This window comes from Acomys minous, assembly GCF_964271855.1.
Source record: "Acomys minous genome assembly, chromosome: 2".
Lineage (NCBI taxonomy): Eukaryota > Metazoa > Chordata > Mammalia > Rodentia > Muridae > Acomys > Acomys minous.
Genome location: NC_140484.1, coordinates 54,631,786 through 54,651,100, shown reverse-complemented (window position 1 = coordinate 54,651,100; position 19,315 = coordinate 54,631,786). Strand labels below are relative to the sequence as shown.

The window sequence follows — 19,315 nt, the reverse complement described above, 5'->3', positions numbered from 1 at the left end:
AGCATTGCCCACTAACTGGCGTGTTCACAGTGTGAGGGAGACCTGGAGTCCATGGCAAGGGTGGGTATGGGATCAAGGGTGCCCATCTACCCTTAGCGGAATGCCCTCTTGGCTCTACCCTCAGATTCAAGCCTTGGGCACTGGAGAGCTATGGATTCATGGGTCTCAGTGGGTGGACCACACTCAGTTGCAGTTTGCCAAAAATATGGCAGGGATGGGCCCTGCATGTGTTTCTCCCCAGTCCTGGGCCTGAGGCCTGCTGGATGGCAGAGAAATCAGCAGGTAGATCAAGTCACACCTCTGCTGCCACTGAAGGTAGAGCGATCTCCCTGGGGCAAGCCCCCATGGGGTGGAAAAAAAAATGCTGGCTAGAATGAGAGGGAAAAAAAAAATCAGTGCACTGCCTTCAATATCCTGCACAGCTGGGACCAGGCCAGAGAGCTGCAAGTCATGACACAACAGCAAATGCAGACACAGAGAGGCCACTAGGACAGTGTCTTCAGAGAGTGGCAACGTTTATCTTGTGGCTGTGACCAGGCCTGGCTGGAACTGACTACAATGCCCCCCCCCCCCCGCCAAGCCATGGTGGGAAGAAACAGGCTAGAGACCCTCCCATGACCCTTTCATGAGCCCCACAAAGGAACGGTTGTCTTCCTCTGACCACTCAGTAGTAGGTTGGTAGATGCTGGAGAGCTTGAGAGTGCAGAAGTATTTACACCCCGGGAATAGACAGACACCACTGAACAACCCCCCACCTCCCATGAGCATGCCTGCTACTCTGAGTTACCCTGAGGAACATGGAGAAGGAAATTTGATGTCCACCGCCAGGCAGTGGTGGCGCATGCCTGTAATCCCAGCACTCGGGAGGTAGAGGCAGGTGGATCCCTGTGAGTTTGAGGCCAGCCTGGTCTACAAAGTGAGTCCAGGACAGCCATGGCTACACAGAGAAACCCTGTCTCGAAAAAACAAAACAAAACAAAACAGAAGAAAGAATAAAAAGACCCGTGAAGATGTGATGGCTTCGCCTGTGACTGTGGCCTTGGAGGCTGCCAGCCCAAACTCTGGGAATGCTACAGGGTTTCAAGAGGTCCTTGAGGGGCCCAAAGACAGCTGAGCCCATTGGGTTTAAACAACTCATGGACATGGCCAGGGAGGACCGACAAGTGACAGAGACAGAAGCCAGCGCTCTTGGCCAGAGAGTGTGAGCTCCCATTAGATGGATGACAGGCAGGTCAGCCCCGCTCACCTCAATTAAAGACATAAAAAGGCCTACGAAGGACAGGAAACTATTAAAAAGTGACATAGCCAACTTGGGAAAGAACCAAACAGAACCTTCTAGAAAGTAAAAAGACTCGTACTGAGAACTACAATCTTGACACAGTGTTGGCAAATGGAGCTCCCAAAGAACACAGGATTAGAGGACGGGTGAGGGCCGGGGGATCCCAGATGGCGTGGAGACATTTGCTTACTCCCATGGGGTGCTGATGGGCTGTGGCCTACCTCAAGCTTTCCAACTAACCGCTGCTGGCAGAGCTCCTGGCAGACCTTCACAGGTCTGGCCACAGACAGGGCCTCAGATGGCAGCCACAGTGGGACAGGGTTCACCTGAAGCCACCTGCCCAGGCCAGGGTGGGGTGGGAAGGGCCGAGGAGACTCAGGAAAGTGCAGACAAGCAGGTTGGGGGACCTGGGTTTGATCCTTGGAACCCATATCGTGAAGCATGGTAGCTTGACCGTTAATAATCCCACCAATGGGGAGGCAGGGGCAGTAGGACCCCTGCGGGTTGACCAGCTGGGCTAACCTAACCAACCAGCCAATGGGAGACCCTGCATCAAAGAGCAAGAGGGACAGCACATGAGGAATGACAGTTAAAGTTGTCTTCTGGCCTTCATATGCATCCATGTAAACATACATGAAGCTATGCATACACATGCATACACATGAATACACACACACACACACACGCACACACGCACACACACACACACTTATAGCTAAAGAAACATGTTTATACAGAACAGAGCAGGCTAGAGGGACAACAGTCCATGTTGCTTTGAGACTCAGAGCAGCCCCAGGGGGCACAGGCCTTCAGGGACCAAAGAGAGGGACATGTGGAAATAGAATTGGGAGTTAGGACTCTATCCAGCCTGGACCTCAGCATCGCAGCGTACAAGAGGCCAGTTCTCCTTTGGGGGAGACCGTGGGGAAGTGAGGCACATATTAGGGTGAACAACTCAAAGCCAGGGGTCTTGGTTGGCTTTCTAGACAGCGCTACACCGTGGGGCTCAGGGTTAGGAGCAGAAATGAGTTGGACCGACCTGTTCTCTCACACTTTGCCAGGAAGCCCACAGGGGTGGGGTGGGGGCAGCTTGCTTCCAGGCCTATGAATCCCATGAACTGGTTTCTCGTTTCTTGGTTTGGAAGGGACAGGAGGAGACACAAGACTCCTTAAGTTCAGGGCCAACAGTCTCATTTCATGAAGGAGCCCAGGGCTGCAAACCTGCACCGTTCCCCGATAGTGTCGAGCTCCAGATCCATCTGTAACCACCAGAGATGGCAGAAAAGGGATGTTCCTGCCCCTGCCACACCATGGGACCATGGCCACCCTGCTCTCCAAATTCCCCAGTCACCTGTCAGAGGGCAGGAGAAGATGTCCACAGGCAAAGAGACCCTTCTCAACCCATCTCTTCGTGGACAGTTCTGAGTCTGCCAGATGATGACAGGGTCAGGCTGCTGTTGCTGCCCAGACCTTGGGAACCATGAAGAGCATGTCTTTCTGTGTGCCAGACCCAGAATTCCTCTCCTAACCCCACTCACACTCATGAGCAATTTCACTATCACTCCCACTTAACAGATGGGCAAACTGAGGCCTAGAAATGGCTTGATCCAAGAAGTGGCTGGTTCTAACTCCATCCCACAGTTCAGAGGCTGTGTCCACCCCTGCCCCCCACTCCCCGAGGCTCTGTGTCCCCCAGCTTGGCTTGAATGCAGTGGCATGAGATCAAACAAGCCCTGGTGGGGTTCTGTGTCCATAGACTTAGGGGAATCTGCCAAAGCCAGGGTCAAGTACAGCGTCAGGGCAGCGAGGGCCCCAGCCACCCCCGGTAGACACAGCCAGGGCTTAAGCCTGTGGTGTTCTTAGCAATGACCCCAAAGACATAAATAACGCCCAGCAGGCTTTAAGGCTCCGCTTCAAAAATGCTAATGGATTTTCTTGGAGGAAAACACATCGGTCACAAATTTCTCTTGTCTCTTTAATGGGAACTCTGGAAGCTGATCCCACAGGGAGAGAGAGAGGTGGTGTGTGTGTGTGTGTGTGTGTGTGTGTGTGTGTGTGTGTGTGTGTGTGAGAGAGAGAGAGAGAGAGAGAGAGAGAGAGAGAGAGAGAGAGAGAGAGAGAGACAGACAGACAGACAGACAGACAGACAGACAGACAGAGGAGGAGGACTAAGGAGAGGGAAGTGGGGGAGGAGGAAGAGGGAGAGAAGGAGTAGACTAAGAGAAAGCTAGGAAGAAAGAGAGAGAGGAAAGACAAAAAGAAAAGCAGAGAGAGAGAGAAGAGGTGAGAGAAAGCAAGATATCGACACAGAGAGGAACGGGAAGGGTCCTTAAAACCTCCACCTCAAGACAAGGCTCTGGCTGTTCTCCACCACACAGTTCACCCAGGGGTCCCTGACTCCTCAAAGGCAGCAGGGGACGAGAGACGCCTGTGGGGCAAAGCATTGTGCCCTCCCTCCCACCCAGGCTCTCTCTGTGAAGCATCTTGGATTTCTCTGGGTGGCGGGTGGGCTGTCATTCTATGGGTTCTGCAGTCATCCTGGGGCCACCTTTGGAGAAGAGAGCAGTAGCCACAGTGCATTCCTGGATGTTGGGAGCCATTTTTCTGGGGATGCATCCAGGGAGACTAGTACCCCCATTTACCGCTCAAGCAGTCTAGGACCCCAGGACTACTGAGTTGGAGCCTGTGTTTGCATAAACCTGTAGATGCACGAGGTACATTTTGGCCCCATGGGGAGGCAGGGGAGGCCAAGGCAGAGTGTGAGCTCTGCTTCTCTACCACAGGCACCGAAGCCTCTGCTGGTCCACTCACCACCCCGCCTTTCCCCACGTCAGGGTGACGCTTCATTCATGAGGTGATTCTAAGGGCTCTGTCCCCTCAGCAGCTGCTCCAATGCCACCTGGGGTGTGCCCTTATTTGGAAAGAGGGTCTTTGCAGATGTAAGCAGGCTGAGATAAAGCCAAAATGAGATAGGGTGGCCCCCAAACAGACAGGAAGACAAGGACGGGACATATGAGCTACAACAGAAGAGGCTGGAGTACAGCTCTGCCCATGTCTTGACCTCCGACCTGTGGTTTCCAGAATGCAAGAGATGGAATCTTGTGCTGTCTTAAGTCACCCACTCATCTGTGCTCACTTGTCACCTGGTGGTTAAGAGCTGCTGCTCCCTGTCCACTAGCAGTGTCACAGGCCACATGCCACTCCTAGTACCTTGGGATAGTAAGTTGGCCTCAGTGTGAAAGCAAGCATTTTGGGGGCTCTGGTCTGCATGAGGCTCCAAGGCCACTGTGTCCTGGTCAGATTCCACCAGCCATACTCAAGAAGCCAAGCTGAAACAGCAGGATCCCAGCTTTATGCCCTTTATCCCAGCATGAGGAGGCAGAGGCAGGAGGCTCTCTGGGAGTTGGAAGCCATCTTGCTCTACATAGCCAATTCTAGAACAGCCAGGGCTAGAGTGAGACACGTCCCCCGCCCCCAACACACACACTCAGAGAGAAAGAGAGAGAGAGAGAGAGTCATCTAATGTGGCCACATTGGTCACTTTTGGGGGGGCACACAGACTATACGACCCCATCTTTGGTAACACCATAAGCAGCGTAGCATACACCCGCTCATCAGCTGCCTGTAGGAAGCTGGGCCTGAAGAGCTCTGCAATGTTGCCTCATGGCCAGTGACAGCTCAAGAGGCTGGTGTCACCGCACAGGACACCTCATCTCCTTCAAGGTCATTATTCATCTTCCCATCCAGCCTTGGAAACAGGGTTCCCTCAGCTGGTGGAGATGCAGGGTCCCAGGCACGTTCAGTAGCAACATCATATGGACAGACAGCTTTAGTTTCCAGGACTTGAGAGTTACCGCCAGCCCAGGCGAGGCCGGAGATGCGGCTAAAGGTCAGATGCCATTGAGCTCAGGTTGGGAGACCAGCTTCGATGGTAAAAGTAATAGGTATAGCGTGTGAGGGGGCACAGAGCATGGTGGTACCCACTAGGATCTGGGAATGTTCTACTCATAGGAGACACTTAAACTTGAAAAGTTTGCTTCAAATTGACTAAGAGTAGTGCAATTGGGGGATCCTGTTAAGAGGCTTCCTTACTTCAAAATCTGCCAGGCCTGCTGCTGCTCCCTGTAATCTGAGCACACCCCAGGAATGGCTCATTAGTTCTTCACCCCCAAACAAGCCTGACCTTGCTGGGCTGGCCGTGCCTGCTAATCTCAGCAGGCAGAGCCCACACACACCTCTGCTTGCCATGTGCCCAAACGGCCCATCCAGGGCCAGCTTCTGCTCTGCCCTGGGGTGGGGTGGGGGAAGGGACAGTGAGCATCAGGCGCCAACTGTGGCCCTGCCAGCCCTGTGGTCTTGCTGCTTTTAGCAGGCTGGTGAGACCAGGGGATGATGTCAAGGCTCAGGAGGGAGACCACTCACTGTCGTTGCCTAGGAAGCTCAAACTGGAACCTGGAAGGACTCAGGCTCAGTTCACAGAAACCGGGTGTGATGGCGTGTACCTGTAACCCCTGGCATAGGTGGGCCTGTGGGTCTGGGGCTTTGCTGGCTTGCCAGCCTAGCTGAAATGGCAAGCCCAGGTTCAGAGAGGAAACCCTGTTCTCAAAAATAGGTGGGAGGGGGTGGTTTGGGAGCTGGGAGACAGCTCAGTGCATACAGCCCTTGCTGTATGAGGGCCTGAGTTCAAATCCCTGGAACCCATGTAAAGGTGGGCACAGTGTCATGCGTCTGTAATCCAGGCTTTCTTACAGCAAGACAGTAGCAGAGACACAAGAAAGCCTGTGCTATGTGGAACAGTGGGGAACAACAACAACAAAAAAGGCTCCACCTCAAAGAGGTAGAAGATCAGGACCAACACCTGAGGCTGTCCTCTGATCGACACCCATGCACACCACACATACACACCCATGAACACACTTAGGCACACCCACCCATGCATTCACACACACACATGCACACACTCACGCATACACCTATGCACACCCGCTCATGCACACACAGCCCACGCACACACTCATGCACACATCCATATACACACCTATGCACACCCACCTATGCACACACTCATGCACACCCACCCATGCACACACAAATGCACACACCTATACACCCACTTATGCATACACCCATATGCATACCTATGCACACACATATACACAATGCACATACACATGCATGTACACACGCACACACACACATACACACACATACACACACACACACACCAGAAAACTTGGACTATCTCCTCTACTTGTGCCATCAGGGTCATACCCACCCTCCCCTTTTCTTTTTACATAGGGACTGGGTTCAGCTCTCAGGCACACCAAGCAAGTTCTCTACAGCTGATACAGCTGAGCTCCACCCCGGTCCCAGATTTTATTTTTCACTTTTATTTTTTTTTCTAAATTTTATGTGTAGCTTTGTCTGGATGTATGTTTGTGCACTTCGTGTGTGCAGTACCTGTGGAGGCCAGAAGAGGGCATCAGATCCTCTGGAACTGGAGTTATAGATGGTTGTGATCTGCCGTGTAGGTGCTGGGGACTGAACCTGGGTCCTCTGCAAGAGCAGCCAGTGCTCCCAACCATCTGAGACATCTGCTCAGCGCCTCATATTTTGTTTTTTAAAAGGGCCAAATCAACTGTTGCAAAGCCTTATTCTGCTCTAGACCCAAACTGTCTGTGAAATTTGGGGTCATTTAGGGACAAAACTAGTTCCGTTTTGATAAGGCTCACCAAAACCCTTGTTTGATTTTCACTGCAAAGAGAAGCCATGGTATACTAACACCTCTTCCTTCCCTCCCCCTTCCCTCCCTCCCAGTTTCTCTCTCTTTCTTTCTCCTCTCCACTTTTTTTTTTTAAGCCCAGGCTACCCTTAGCTTCACCATTCTCTTCCATCTCAGCCTCTCTCGGGTGTTGAGGCTCAGGTGTGCACCCTCATGCCCGGCTTGGACGTAACAGGGAACCCGGCCACCGATGACGTGTTCCGTGCCCAGCACTGCAGGAAGGCTGCTGCTATCTCCATCTTCCAGATGGGGAGACTGAGGCCTTCAGTTCAGAAAGGCTAGGTCAGAGTGTGATGTCTGACAGGTCACTCTGAGTCACCCCACTTCCAAGGGCCCACACCTGGGAGTTTCAGGTTGTTCCGGGGAAGAAGCTCACAGATAAAGAAGAACACATGAGAGACACAGCTGTGGGGGTTAGCACACACACACTGGAGGCCGCAGCTGGCTGGAGGCCCGAGGCCTTTGAGAGACCCTCTCCTTTCTCCAGGACTAAAACAAGCTGCACAGCAAGCTTCTTGCTAAAGCCTTGGGGTGGCCTGAGGGGACAAGGAGAAAGCCAGACACAACCCTGCTCAAAGTGACAGAAGTCAGAGAGATCGGTACGGCCAGCCTTAGAGTCGAGGAACCCCCACCTGAGTCCCTGCCTGATCCCTCAGCCTCCCTATGCACCTGAGGAACTGCCACAGGAAACATGCAGAGAGATGGACAGCACCCCAAGACTGGGTCACACTGGACAGTATCCTCAGTGGGTGTGTGCAGGTGCATGTGCACACGTGTGTGTGTGTGTGTGTGTGTGTGTGTGTGTGTGTGTGTGTGTAGGTCACAGGACAAATTCAGCTGTCATTCCTCAGGTAGTGTCCATCCTCAAGTCTAGGATTACAAGCGTGTCCACCATGCCTGGCTTTTTACATGGCTTCTGGGGACCAAATTCATGTCCTTGTGCTTGCAATGCAAGCTCCCTAGCAACGAGCACTCTCTCTTTTCAATAGTTTCTCGCTATATAGCCTAGGCTGGCCTTGAACTCTCAACCCTCCTGCCTGTCTTCCGAGTACTGGGATTACACTTGCCCACTCACTTGCAGAGCAGGGGCCTTTCCCCACACACCCACGCCTAGTGAGAGGGTAAGATAGCAACCAGGAAGCACATAGCAATTGGCTGAATGGTTGAAAGCTGCAATGATTTGAATCATTCTCTTCTGTCACCACAGCCAGCAGGCATAAGAGACAGTGGATCCTTTGTTCTTTCCAGAAACTTCTCTTAGCGAAACTTCTGGACTTCCTGAACATGGTGCTATAGAGATGTGTGTTTCAGAGTGGGGACCCCAAGAACCTACAGACTAATCCAATCTCCTCTTTATGGGTTGAGAAACCGAGGCTCAGTAAAAGCTGAGAACACCCCGGAGAAAACCCCCAGAACAGCTCCACAGCCTGCTTCTCTGACCCAGCAGCTCTTCCCATGCTGGGCACTAGCTGATCAGAGGCAGGAAATGCTCTGACCTCAAGGTCACAGTCACTGGCCAACTCTGCCCCAGGCAGATTCGGTTGCTGGAGGAGGAGGAGGCTGACTTGGGACTTCCCAGAGCGGGTCTAGAAGCCATTTCTAGCCCACTAGAAATGGCCGCAAGAGCAGAGCTAAAGGTGACCTGCCCCCACTGCCTCCTGAAAACAGTCCTGTCCAGCCCGTGTGCTCCTGGTGTCCCCAGCCAACATGAAGCCACACTCACATCCTCGTCACGCTCCAGCTCCAGGCCTGCCTCCAACAGGTTGCCCTCGTACTCCTCCCGTCGGAAGCGCTTGTCATCTTCGTGGTAATCCATGGGGGCTTCGGGTGAACCCACATCCACGGGGCTCCCCTTCCCAGGAAGGGGCTGGTCCTGCCTGACACTGCGGGCCCCCAGGACCATGTCATTGTGGAGTCCCCTCCTGGCCAGAGTCTTGCTACCTGAGGCTCTCTTGTGATGGTACACCAAGATGTAATCCACCTTGCGCTTCCCGTCCCTGAAGTACAGGCCGTACTTGCATTCAGCATCAGGGTCCACGGACAGAGAGTTTAGCAGCTGTGAGGCAACAAAGAGACGGGATCAGTGTGGAGAGGCTCTTGAGGGGTCTTCTGGTAACATGCTCCAAGCTGGGTACCGAACTCATCCATCCACTCAGTCACTCAACAAACACACTGGGCTTTATAGCCCCACTTGCTGCAGGCAGAGCCTCACAAGTGCACGGATACTGCACTTCCTCCTCACTAAAGCCACCACCTTAGTGCACAGGGTCTATGCAAAACCCCCAGCACATTATTTTCCCTTTTCGTGTGTGCACATACATTCCTGAACTTGCACGTGTGTGCAGATGCTGTACGTTGACGGCAAGAGTCTTCCTTGGCGTCATCTCTTTTTTTTTTTTTCAAGATTTATTTTTGTGTGTATGAGTGTTTGCCTGCAGGTGTATGTGTGTACCGCGAGTGTGCAGTGCCCATGGAGGCCAGAAGAGGGCACTAGATCCCCTAAAACTGGGGCTACAGATGGTTGTGATCCTTCACGTGAATGTTGGGAACAGAACCCACAGGGCTCTAACTACTGAGCCATCTCTCCAGCCCATTTTCCTTGTTTTTGCGAGACAGGGTCTCTCACTGAACCTGGAGCTCTCCCATTAGGCTGGTTGGCCAGTGAGCCCAGCATCCCCTGACCTCCCCAGTGCCGGGATTATAGGTATGCCATCATGTCCAGCTTTTAAATGTAGGTGCTGAGAATCCAAGCTTGGGTACTCGTGCTTGTGTGACAAGCCACCCCCAGCCCCACTGTGCCATTATATGAGACTTGAGCATCTATGGGTTTCGGTATCTGAGCGGTCTGGAACCATTCCTGTGCCATAGATGGGACAGCCACCCCTACAGATAGCCACGGTGAGCCAGACCCAGGCCAGTCAGCTGAAATATGTAGAAGATGGAATGGCCTTCTTGGGGCCCATGCTCCAGGAGGCCTTTGTCTCCCTTAAGGATGCCAAGCCATGCCTGGTCACCAAGAGGGGCCTCCTGACGTTAGGATGGGAAGGGCCAGTCTGATCCCTGGCAAAAATCTGCTGTAAAAGCCACAAAGTGAAAGCCCTAGGAAGGAGCATAGGTAGGGGAAGGCCTGAGGCAGGGCACAATGTCACCCTCTGGCAGCCAGCATCCAGGCAGCATGGTGATGGCTTTAGGGCCACCCAGCTAGCTGGGTGATCAGAGCACACATGTGTGAGGCTGTTGTTTACTCAGCCTGGATCCTCCAGAGACCCAATGCCCCTGTTGGGCTCCGGCATGGAGGAGTGAGGACTGAGACCTAGGTATGACCCATTCCGGGACGCAGGCTGAGGAGCAGCCTAGAACTGCCAGCTGTCCCCAGAGCTGGCTTCAACCTAGCTGGACACCTGCTTCCGGTAGTTTCTTTCTCAGAGTTTAGCAGCCACACAGAGACGCCACCCTTCCCCCCCCCCCACCCCCCGTGCCAGCTCTTGGTCCTGAGCAGAGTGGTGAGGAAGACATCACCAGCTAGGTCCTCCCAGGTGGCATGTGAGGCCCAATACAACGGCCAACAACTACAGCTATCTACATGTCCCTTTCTGCACCACAGCCGGGATGCCTAAGCTGCACGGGGATCCAACCCTCTCCTCCACACCAGCTGCAGCTCTGGCCTCAGTTTCCCCTGCAGAGCACCCCAGTATTAGCCTGCAGGGTTCTCCTTTCGCCTGTCACCTGCTGTGACAGGCCCAGTCACAGGATCTTCCACTTCCTCCATATCCCCTCTGTCCCTCTATAGTGTCTCTCGTCCCCCTAACCTACCCTATCCCGCCCTCCCCGTGCCAGAGGCTCAGTCTCCACCAGGTACCCAGGGTCCTGACCTTGCTCTAACTTTGACCCTGACACACCAGCAGCCAGGAAGCCACCCACCTTCCCCAGTGTGGCCACTCAGAGCCTCAGGGTGCCCCAGCTACTTCATGACTCTGAGGGACCATGTATTACCTCAGGTGCAGCAGGGCAACACCCTCCTCTGAGGGACAAGAGGCTGTGAAGGGGGACAAGGGAGTGGGGAGGCAGAGTGAAGCTGTGTCTAGTCCAGGGCAATGGAGGGAGGGGTAGAAGGCCTCTTGAGCTGACCTCTCATCTCAGCGTCCTTACCCCAGGACCACATCCCTGAGATAGCATGGCCTATGGTGCCCCCAGCACCCATAGCTGCGGGAGACTAGAAAGGTTCTGCCTATTTTCTCCATCCTGGTGACCTCCATGGGGCCCTGGACAGTGTGGATGTTCCACCCAAAGTGCTCCTAAAGGGTTTCTTTCCTGTTCTCTGTGAGTGACACCATCTGGATGCCTATAGGCCAGGGACACGCCCATATCTGTGTGGCCTCAGGAGGGCTAAGGGTGGCTGTGTTTTGTTGCTGTTTTTGGTTGTGTTTTTTTGTTTGTTTGTTTGTTTTTGTTTTGTTTTGCTTTTGGTTTGTTCCTTTTGAGGCAAGGTCTCCCGTAGCCCCAGGCTAGCCTGGAACTTGTTATGTAGCCAAGGATGGCCTTAAACTTCAGATTTCCCTGCCTCTGCCTTCCTGACGCTGCTTATGCAGAGCAGGGCCTAGTACTTAGGGCTTCATGTATTCCTTAGCCACTGAGCCACAGCCCCAGATCAGGGCCATGACACTCTGGCCCAGGAAAAGAGCTAAAATTATGGGAATCTGAACATCTGTCCTCAGCCACCAAGGTAAGTATGTCTGTGTAGAGGGACAGAGGCCCCATGTCAGGGGCAGGCATGGGGCTGGGCCTAACCTTGGATCCTGTCCATATACCCAAGGCACTCCTGCCCTTCACAGAAATGGTGACACTCTTTCTGAGAATGGAACACCCTGCTGTCAAATGTCCCACACATGGAGGGAGCACTGCTGCTAGGTCCACTCAGCCTGGAACAAGTTGAGAGTGACACAGGGGAGAGCGGGTAGGCTGCAGGTGTCTAGCTCCACGCCCTGGATACCAAATCCCAACTCACTACCCTAGGATCCCAGCTCTGACTCAGGACTGAGGGACTCAAGCAGGAATGTGCCTCCATCCTGCCATGAAGGTCCTGAGCCACCAGGCAGGCAGTTTGGTAAGCTGAAGTTTGCCTAGGAGGTCTGGAAACAGCAGTGGCTTCTTGCAGGCACTGAAGCTGGCCAAGCCGGGTCCAAGCCTGGGAACACTGGAAGGCCAGTAGGGCCGCCTCCTGCTAGGAGGATTAGCCAGGTTGACTAGGGTTCTGGCTGAGTAGAAGCAGGCTCAGAACATGCTGGGCCAGGTGCCTGGGGGGCATGCCTGTCACCCTGGCTCCATCCCAGGGGGCTAAGTGCAGGCCCTTCTCAGAAGCCCAGGAAGGGCAGAGAGGTGCAAAGTCACAGGGTACTGGCTGCTAGAGGAGCCTTGAAGGGGAAGATGAGCCAGGCTGGGCACTGTGGCCATGCTGAGCCAAGACAGGCGTATACTGCGAGTGGAGGCTGAGGATGCTTTTGCTGGCACCCCAGAGTCTGGGAGGTATCAACATCACTTCCAAACACAGTCCTGGGATCCTAGCAGGCTGGGCAGGGGTCCTGGTAATGGGACCTTTTGCACCTCTGTCCTTCCCCTCCCGCCTGCCTTTTCCCTTGCCATGCACACTGTCTTCCCTCTCCTCTTCTCTCTGTCCTAACACTCCTCAGCGTGAGCCCTGAGGCTAGACCAGGATGGCCGTAACATACCTGCACCCAGAGCCAGAACAACAGCTACCACCTGTCTGCATGGCCCTATTAGGCCTCCCCACAGGGGTCTGTCAGTCCTAGGGGAAGGCACAGGGGGCCAAATGGGCTTCATCTTGCCTGTGCTCAGAGTCCAGCTGCTCAGCCGTGTGGTTTGATGGGTGGCCTCTGGAACACGGCTCCAGCTCCCTGAGGCACATGTCACTAAGGCTTTCCTCATCTCACAGGACTTCACTGGCAGTGTCGCTGGGAGGATTCAGTGTCCTCAGCATAAGGCATCTACCACAGGCCCCAGCAGACTGTGTGCAACCAGGATGGTCATTCTCACTGGGAGCTCAGTGCATGAAGGGACACAAAGAAGAAGGGGGTGGGTGTCCCCCTAAAACTCTTGGCACAGGAATGAGGACTCAGGCTGGGATCCCCAGCACTCATGTAAATGCCTGGGTGCAGCATGCACACAACCACAGTACTGCGGAGGCAGAGAGGGGCTCCCTGGCCAGCCACTCTAGTGGAGCTGGCCAGCTCCAGGCTCAAAGAGAGACTCTCAAAAAGTAAAGTGGAGGATGAGAGAGGAAGACAGCCAATGCCAGCCTCTGGACTCCACAGTATGTGTGTGCATGTGCACATACACACATCATACACACACACACACATATAGATACATACCACACACACACATATACACCACACATACATACACATACCATACACACGTACATACACTCACACATACCCACACACCACACCAAACAACACCACACACATATACATACATACATACATATATACACACCACACACACATACACCATACACAGACATATACATACACAACACACACATACACATATATACACACGCAGCACACACAAACACACCACACACCATATACATACATACTACACACACATACATACACACATATGCACTCACATGCTCGTGCACTCTTGCATGTGTATGCACACACACCACATATACACATACACATATCATACACACCCCACACACATGCGCGTGCACACACAGACACAGACACAGACACACACACACACATACACACACACACAGGTGGGGCAGGAAAATAGAACCTTCATGTCAGAGGGGACCAAAAGAGAGAGGTGGCATTGCTTTCTGAAGTGGGGAAAAGCCATCTTTGTGCAGTGTTAGTGGGAAGCAACTTCTAGACAGGCAATGCGGGCTCCCTGCTCACTCTTCTCTTTACCAGCCTGGGACCCCCAGGGTCTGCAGGACTGTTCTGAGGTGGGCCTGGGGCCAGAGAGGAAGACATGACATGGTAAGTCCCACAGAAGCTGCAGAGGTACCAGGTGACTCTGAATATTCCTCCCCTGGACAAAAGAGGACAAAAAGGCCACTATGTAAACTGCAGCAGGAAGGATGCGAGTGGGACTTCATGTGTCACTTCCAAATGTTCTCACTGTCTATGGTTAAGAAAGGGGGCAGCTGGGTGGAAGGTAAGGGGCTTCTCAGTGGTCTTTTAATGGGTGGTTGTGGGATGAATGTGTGTATGTGTATGTGTGTGTGTGTTTCATGTACAGATGGACAACAGAGGCTTGTATCTAGGTACCGCTATGTGCTGTGGTCATGGAGAACGGGAGGGGCGCTTTGCAGGGGTTGAATGTGATGGGGCTGTCTCCTGTGTATTTGGGGGGAGTGTTCCCAGAAGGAGCTTCCTCAGGGGAGTCTGTAGAGAAAGACAGACAGCAGATCCTGTCCCAGTACCACAAACAGGGAAAGGGGTGCCAGCTGCCTCCAACATGCTGGACAGAGCGGGAGGCAGTGGCAGGGCCCCATGTTCACACCCTTAGCGCGCTGAGACCAAGTCTGTCCGTCCACCTCCGCTTCCTGGAGCGCAGGCTGAATTCAAACAGCCTGTGACAAAATACCAATGCTTTTGAAGGAACCTAAAAAATCTCAGAATTTCTTTAAAAACGGGAAAGATGAAATTAGAGACCTAAGAATGTGCTTCCAGTTTGGAGACTTGGGTTCCAGACCAGTTAAGGAACACTGGGGCATTCTCATCGATTTTGAGATAGGGTTTCACTCTGTAGCCCTGGCTGGCCTCAAACTCTCTGCAAGTCTCCTGCCTCAGATTCTCTGGCTCTTACATTAAAACCTTACGCCACCAAGCCCAGCTCCAGGGAACATCAATGTAAAACTTCAGTTTTATTCCAGACTTTTTTTTTTCCTTTTGCCTGACTCATAAGCACAAGCTATCCAGGTCCAATCACTGGGTTTGCCCCGCAATCTATAAACAGAAGTCTCCAACGGCTTGGCCGATAAGCAGTCTATGCCCTTGTCCCAGCAGGTGGGCTGGAACCCACACAGCAGGTATTTCTGGGTATGACTATCCCTGGCCATGGAGAAACTGAGTTAGAGGCAAAAGCACTCAAAGATCTGCACAGAGAAAACTTAACAAAACTAGGCCCAGTTCACCTGGCCTCCGGCTTCCCGGATGTGGACTGACCCCTCTGTGACTGAACCAATGGGGTGACCTGCCCTCTTTCCCTAGAAACGGATGAGGCAAGGAGGACAGCCTGGGACCTGCAGTCTGGGCAGAGGGTTGTTTTCTTTTCCCCCCTAAGGCTGCTCCTCTAGAGAAGGGAGGTGCAGTCCACACCCTCTGGCTTTCGAGAGCACTGGGCTTCCTCTGGGTGACTCTGGGATGACTAACAGTGGTGGCGGGAGTGTGTGGCGATGCTCAGAACCTCAGGTTTCAGAGCTGCAGCTGCAGCCATGGTCCCTGAGTATGACCCGTCTCTCCTGCCCGTGCACTCAGGGACACAGCCCTCCCAGCCTGCAAAACTGTATAAAGCATCTAGAAAAAAGCTGGGTGCAAAGTCAGGGCCACCGACCTCCTCAGGGCTCGACACCCTGCCCCACCCATTTCTGGACTGTGAAGACTTTGAATGAGATGAAGCCCTCAGTGACCTTTTTGGTTTGAGGGGACACTGGTAGCTGCTAGGTGTGGACACATAACAGGCCTCTGGATGGGAATGCCGGTGCCCAGGGCCATTTGTTCAGACTCTGTTTGTTCATATTTGATCCCCTCCCATGGGTGCCACCTCTACAATAACACCTCTTTATTACCTTGGCAACTACTGTTCTCCAGTGCTTCCAACCTGAGTCCTCATGTCCCCACCTCTGGGTCCCACACCGTGATGCTACCCGAATCCCCCGCCCCCACCCCCACCCCATGTCCATTTATAGGCAGGTTTGCTGTGGTCTCCTTTGGCTGTCTTTCCACTAATGGCTGACTTGGAGGGAGCCATCTGTCTCTCTGGGCCTCGATTTCCCAATTTGTATTAACTGCACCCCCCACCCACCCCCCCCCATCACACACCACACTCCCCTTGTTTTGAGTTAAACAAGCTAAGACATACAGTTGGCCAACTTTGTGTAACTGTCCTTTGTTCCTGTCACGGGTAACAGGGAAGCATTCCATCAGAAGGCCTTAAGCTCCGGAAGGGAGGAGCTCTCTCTGTCTCTAGCTCTCTCAGGGTGTCCAGGGGCCAGCAGGGGTCAGTAAGGCTCAGTAAGGGCCACCCCACAGCTCTTCAAATGTGCCCCCCCTAAGCTCCCAAGGATGTTCTCATCCTGAACAGGACAGGAAGGTACCTGTCCATCAACAACTGCTCCTGGTCCAGGCTCCCCAGGACTCTGGGTACCACCCTGTAGAGGCCTACCTGCCCCTCAGCTGAGACCCCAGCACTGCCAAGTCTGTTCCACAGCCTGAGACTGCAGTGCTCAGCCAGAGCTCCCATCAGGCCTCTGTGGGTGTATCCACCAGGAGCACTCTGGCTCCCAGCCCCAGGCTAGGACAGGCCAGGGCAATCCCTCAAGCTGGGCTCTCCTCTCCTTCAGCCTCAGGCAAGAGCCCCAGGCATTGGACAGCTAGGCTCCCTCCAGCCTAGGAAGGGACCTTGTGGGTGGGGGTGCGGGAGGCAGGAAGAGAAAGAAGCTCTTTGGTTTTTTGGTCTTTGGTCTCTGCTGGGAGTGCCCCGCCCCAACCAGGGCCCTGGGAAACTTTGTTCATTAAACCAAACTCATCAGGGGTGGATCCCCCGACACACACACACACACACACACACACACACCATGCCACCAGGGATCCCTGTGACCTGCTGGATCTGGCCCCAGGGACAATACTTTGGTGGAGAGGATCTCTGGACTGGGTTCTCCAACCAGGTGACTGACTCCACCCTGCCCATGCCTAGGGCGCTGGGAGGGGACGAAGGACCAACTCAGGATAGACAATCTTGGTGGCATCTTGGTAGCACCCACCAGCTGCCCTGGGCTCGTGCCCTGAGGGCAACTGCACTTCTTGCAGGTGAAGTCTCAGGACTCAAGCCCCACCCGGTGGGGTGTCGGTAGGCAGTAGTCTCACTCATCCTGGTGGCCACCTGGCCCCTACCCTTGACTCCCACCCACTCTGCTGCTCTTAGGGCCTGGAAAACAGGGTCCCATTCGAGCTGAGCTGTATGCTCAATACACTGGGAACCACGGGCCGGTTTCTGCGGGGACCCCAGGACACTCTTGAGACCCCAGGAGCAGCAAAGACCTCAAGGGACATTTTTGGGGCCACGGGGCCACTGCAAAGCCCAGGCTGGGCTCTGGGAACACTCTGGGAACCCCAGGGAGTGCGCTTCGAAGACCTCAGGGACACTTTGGAGGCCTTGGGGGGGCACTCTGCAAACCCTGGGTCCGGTGGTCTAGGGACTTGGAGGACACTCTAGACACCTCAGGACACCCTGAAGAGCCCTGGCAATGCGCGGAAGAGACCCCGGAACACTCTGGGGAATCCGGGCGAGTATTGGGGTACCCAGGGACACTGCAAACCCTGGGTCGGGCTCTGTGGCGACCTCAGGAACACTCTGGGGACCCCAAGCGCTGCATTCCGCGGGTAGGAGGACGCGCAGAGTACAGCTGGTCGCGCGCACTTGGCCGCGGGCACCAGCTCGTCCCCGGGCCGCACGTGCGTGGGTGGGAGTCCCCACTGCCTTGCTAGGTGCCGAGAGGTCTCCCTTGACCGCACCCGAACTCACCGTGCCCTCGGACGGCAGGTAGCCCAGGTCCTCGATGGCGCAGATGTTCACGATGTGGACGCTGCGGTCCTCAGCCGGGAGCGTCGAGTACTTCTCGGGGACTCTCATGGTGGCCGCGCGCTCCCCATCCACGGCCTCGGTGGTGTCTGCAACGGAGAAGCGGTGCTGGCCTGGCGCGGACGGGACGTGGCCGCTCCCTCCTCCCTCGCGACCTCCCGGGCGCTGCCGCCACCTGGCCCGTCCCGAGGGCGCCCGCGCGCCGTGAACTTGGCCGCGCGCCGGCTCCGCCTTAAAGATATAAGCGCAGGGGCGGCGGCCACGCGGGTCAGATTTTCCGTAGAAATTTAAACACAGGAAGAAAGGATTCCGAGTTTTATTTTTATCCGGGGTCAGAGCCCCTTTAGAATTTTTTTTTTTTTAATTTTGTGAGTGGAAAGGATTCTTACTCGGAGGGAAAGTGCCCCAGACCACACCTTAAATAAAAGGCCCGGGAGCTAACTTTGCTGTCTCTACGCTAAGGAAGTGACAGATCAACCACACCGCCCTCACCTGGGACCTCTCTTGCCCTGAGCCTCCCCAAGTGCCAGGCCCTGTGTAGACCCCTCCCCCACCATCGTCTCCAAAGTACTGCAGCCCCCACCTGTGAAATTTTAGACAGTCTCTTCCACAGGGGAGAGAGTGGGTGTCAGCTAATGAATCCCTGGGTACCCGAGGAGAATGCTGCCCTGTGGGATTTTGTTTATTTAGTTTTGTTTTGTTTTTCGGATGACTTAAGGAGGCTACAGAGCACCCTGACTTGAACCCCCAAGGCAGGCTGCAACTGCCACAAAGTGGCTGTAAATTGATACTTTGAGCTTTCTCACCCTAGGGCCTAGCAGGGTTCCGGCACACAGTAGGTGTCTTTAAGTCTCCCTTCCGGAGGAGGAGGAGGGGGCGGAGGAGGGGGGAGGAGGGGGGAGGAGGAAGAAGAAGAGGGAGGCTCCAAGGGCAGCTGCGGTCTTGATTGAGCTGTAGGATGCCTTCTCTTCCCTCCACCTCCCTGGTGAGCATCGGAGACCTTGGCCCCTAGGACACCCTTCCAGGCTCTCCAGCCTGCAAGCATCCAGGTTCTGGTGGCTCACTGTCCCCAGACCCTGTCTGAACCTCATCCACAGTACTTCTTCCACTCAGCACCTTTAGCGGGCTACCAGCTTCCCACAGTGGACACTCCCACTAGCTTGTTCTACAGCTTTGTGGGAACATCCAGGGCTCTCAGAAGTAACCCAAAAAGTCACCCACATCAGCACAGCCTCCGGTGACTCCCAGGCGGTATCTAGGGAGGCAGAATGGGTGGGAGCTCTGCATTTCCAAGCCAGGGGCCAGGCAACACCGCCTCAGGACCATAGACTGCTCTCCTCATGACCACCAAGACCTTTCCTCGCTGTGTGCTTAGCTATGGTGGCTGCCATCCTATGACTGCCTTGACTGCC

At 54.3% G+C, this 19,315-nt stretch overlaps 1 protein-coding gene across 8 annotated transcripts in view; it reads right to left on the bottom strand.

The window, feature by feature from the left end:
- The window catches only part of ANO1 (anoctamin 1), a 153,523-nt gene that overhangs the window by 75,982 nt on the left and 58,226 nt on the right, over positions 1 to 19,315 (bottom strand). For all 8 annotated transcript variants that reach the window (XM_084757079.1, XM_084757077.1, XM_084757081.1 and 5 more), the window contains exons 2-3: positions 17,847 to 17,992; positions 8,785 to 9,117 (exon numbers count right to left, since the gene is read on the bottom strand). In XM_084757079.1, the coding sequence (XP_084613205.1) occupies positions 8,785 to 9,117; positions 17,847 to 17,992 (479 nt within the window). The remainder of the gene's footprint in view (positions 1 to 8,784; positions 9,118 to 17,846; positions 17,993 to 19,315) is intronic.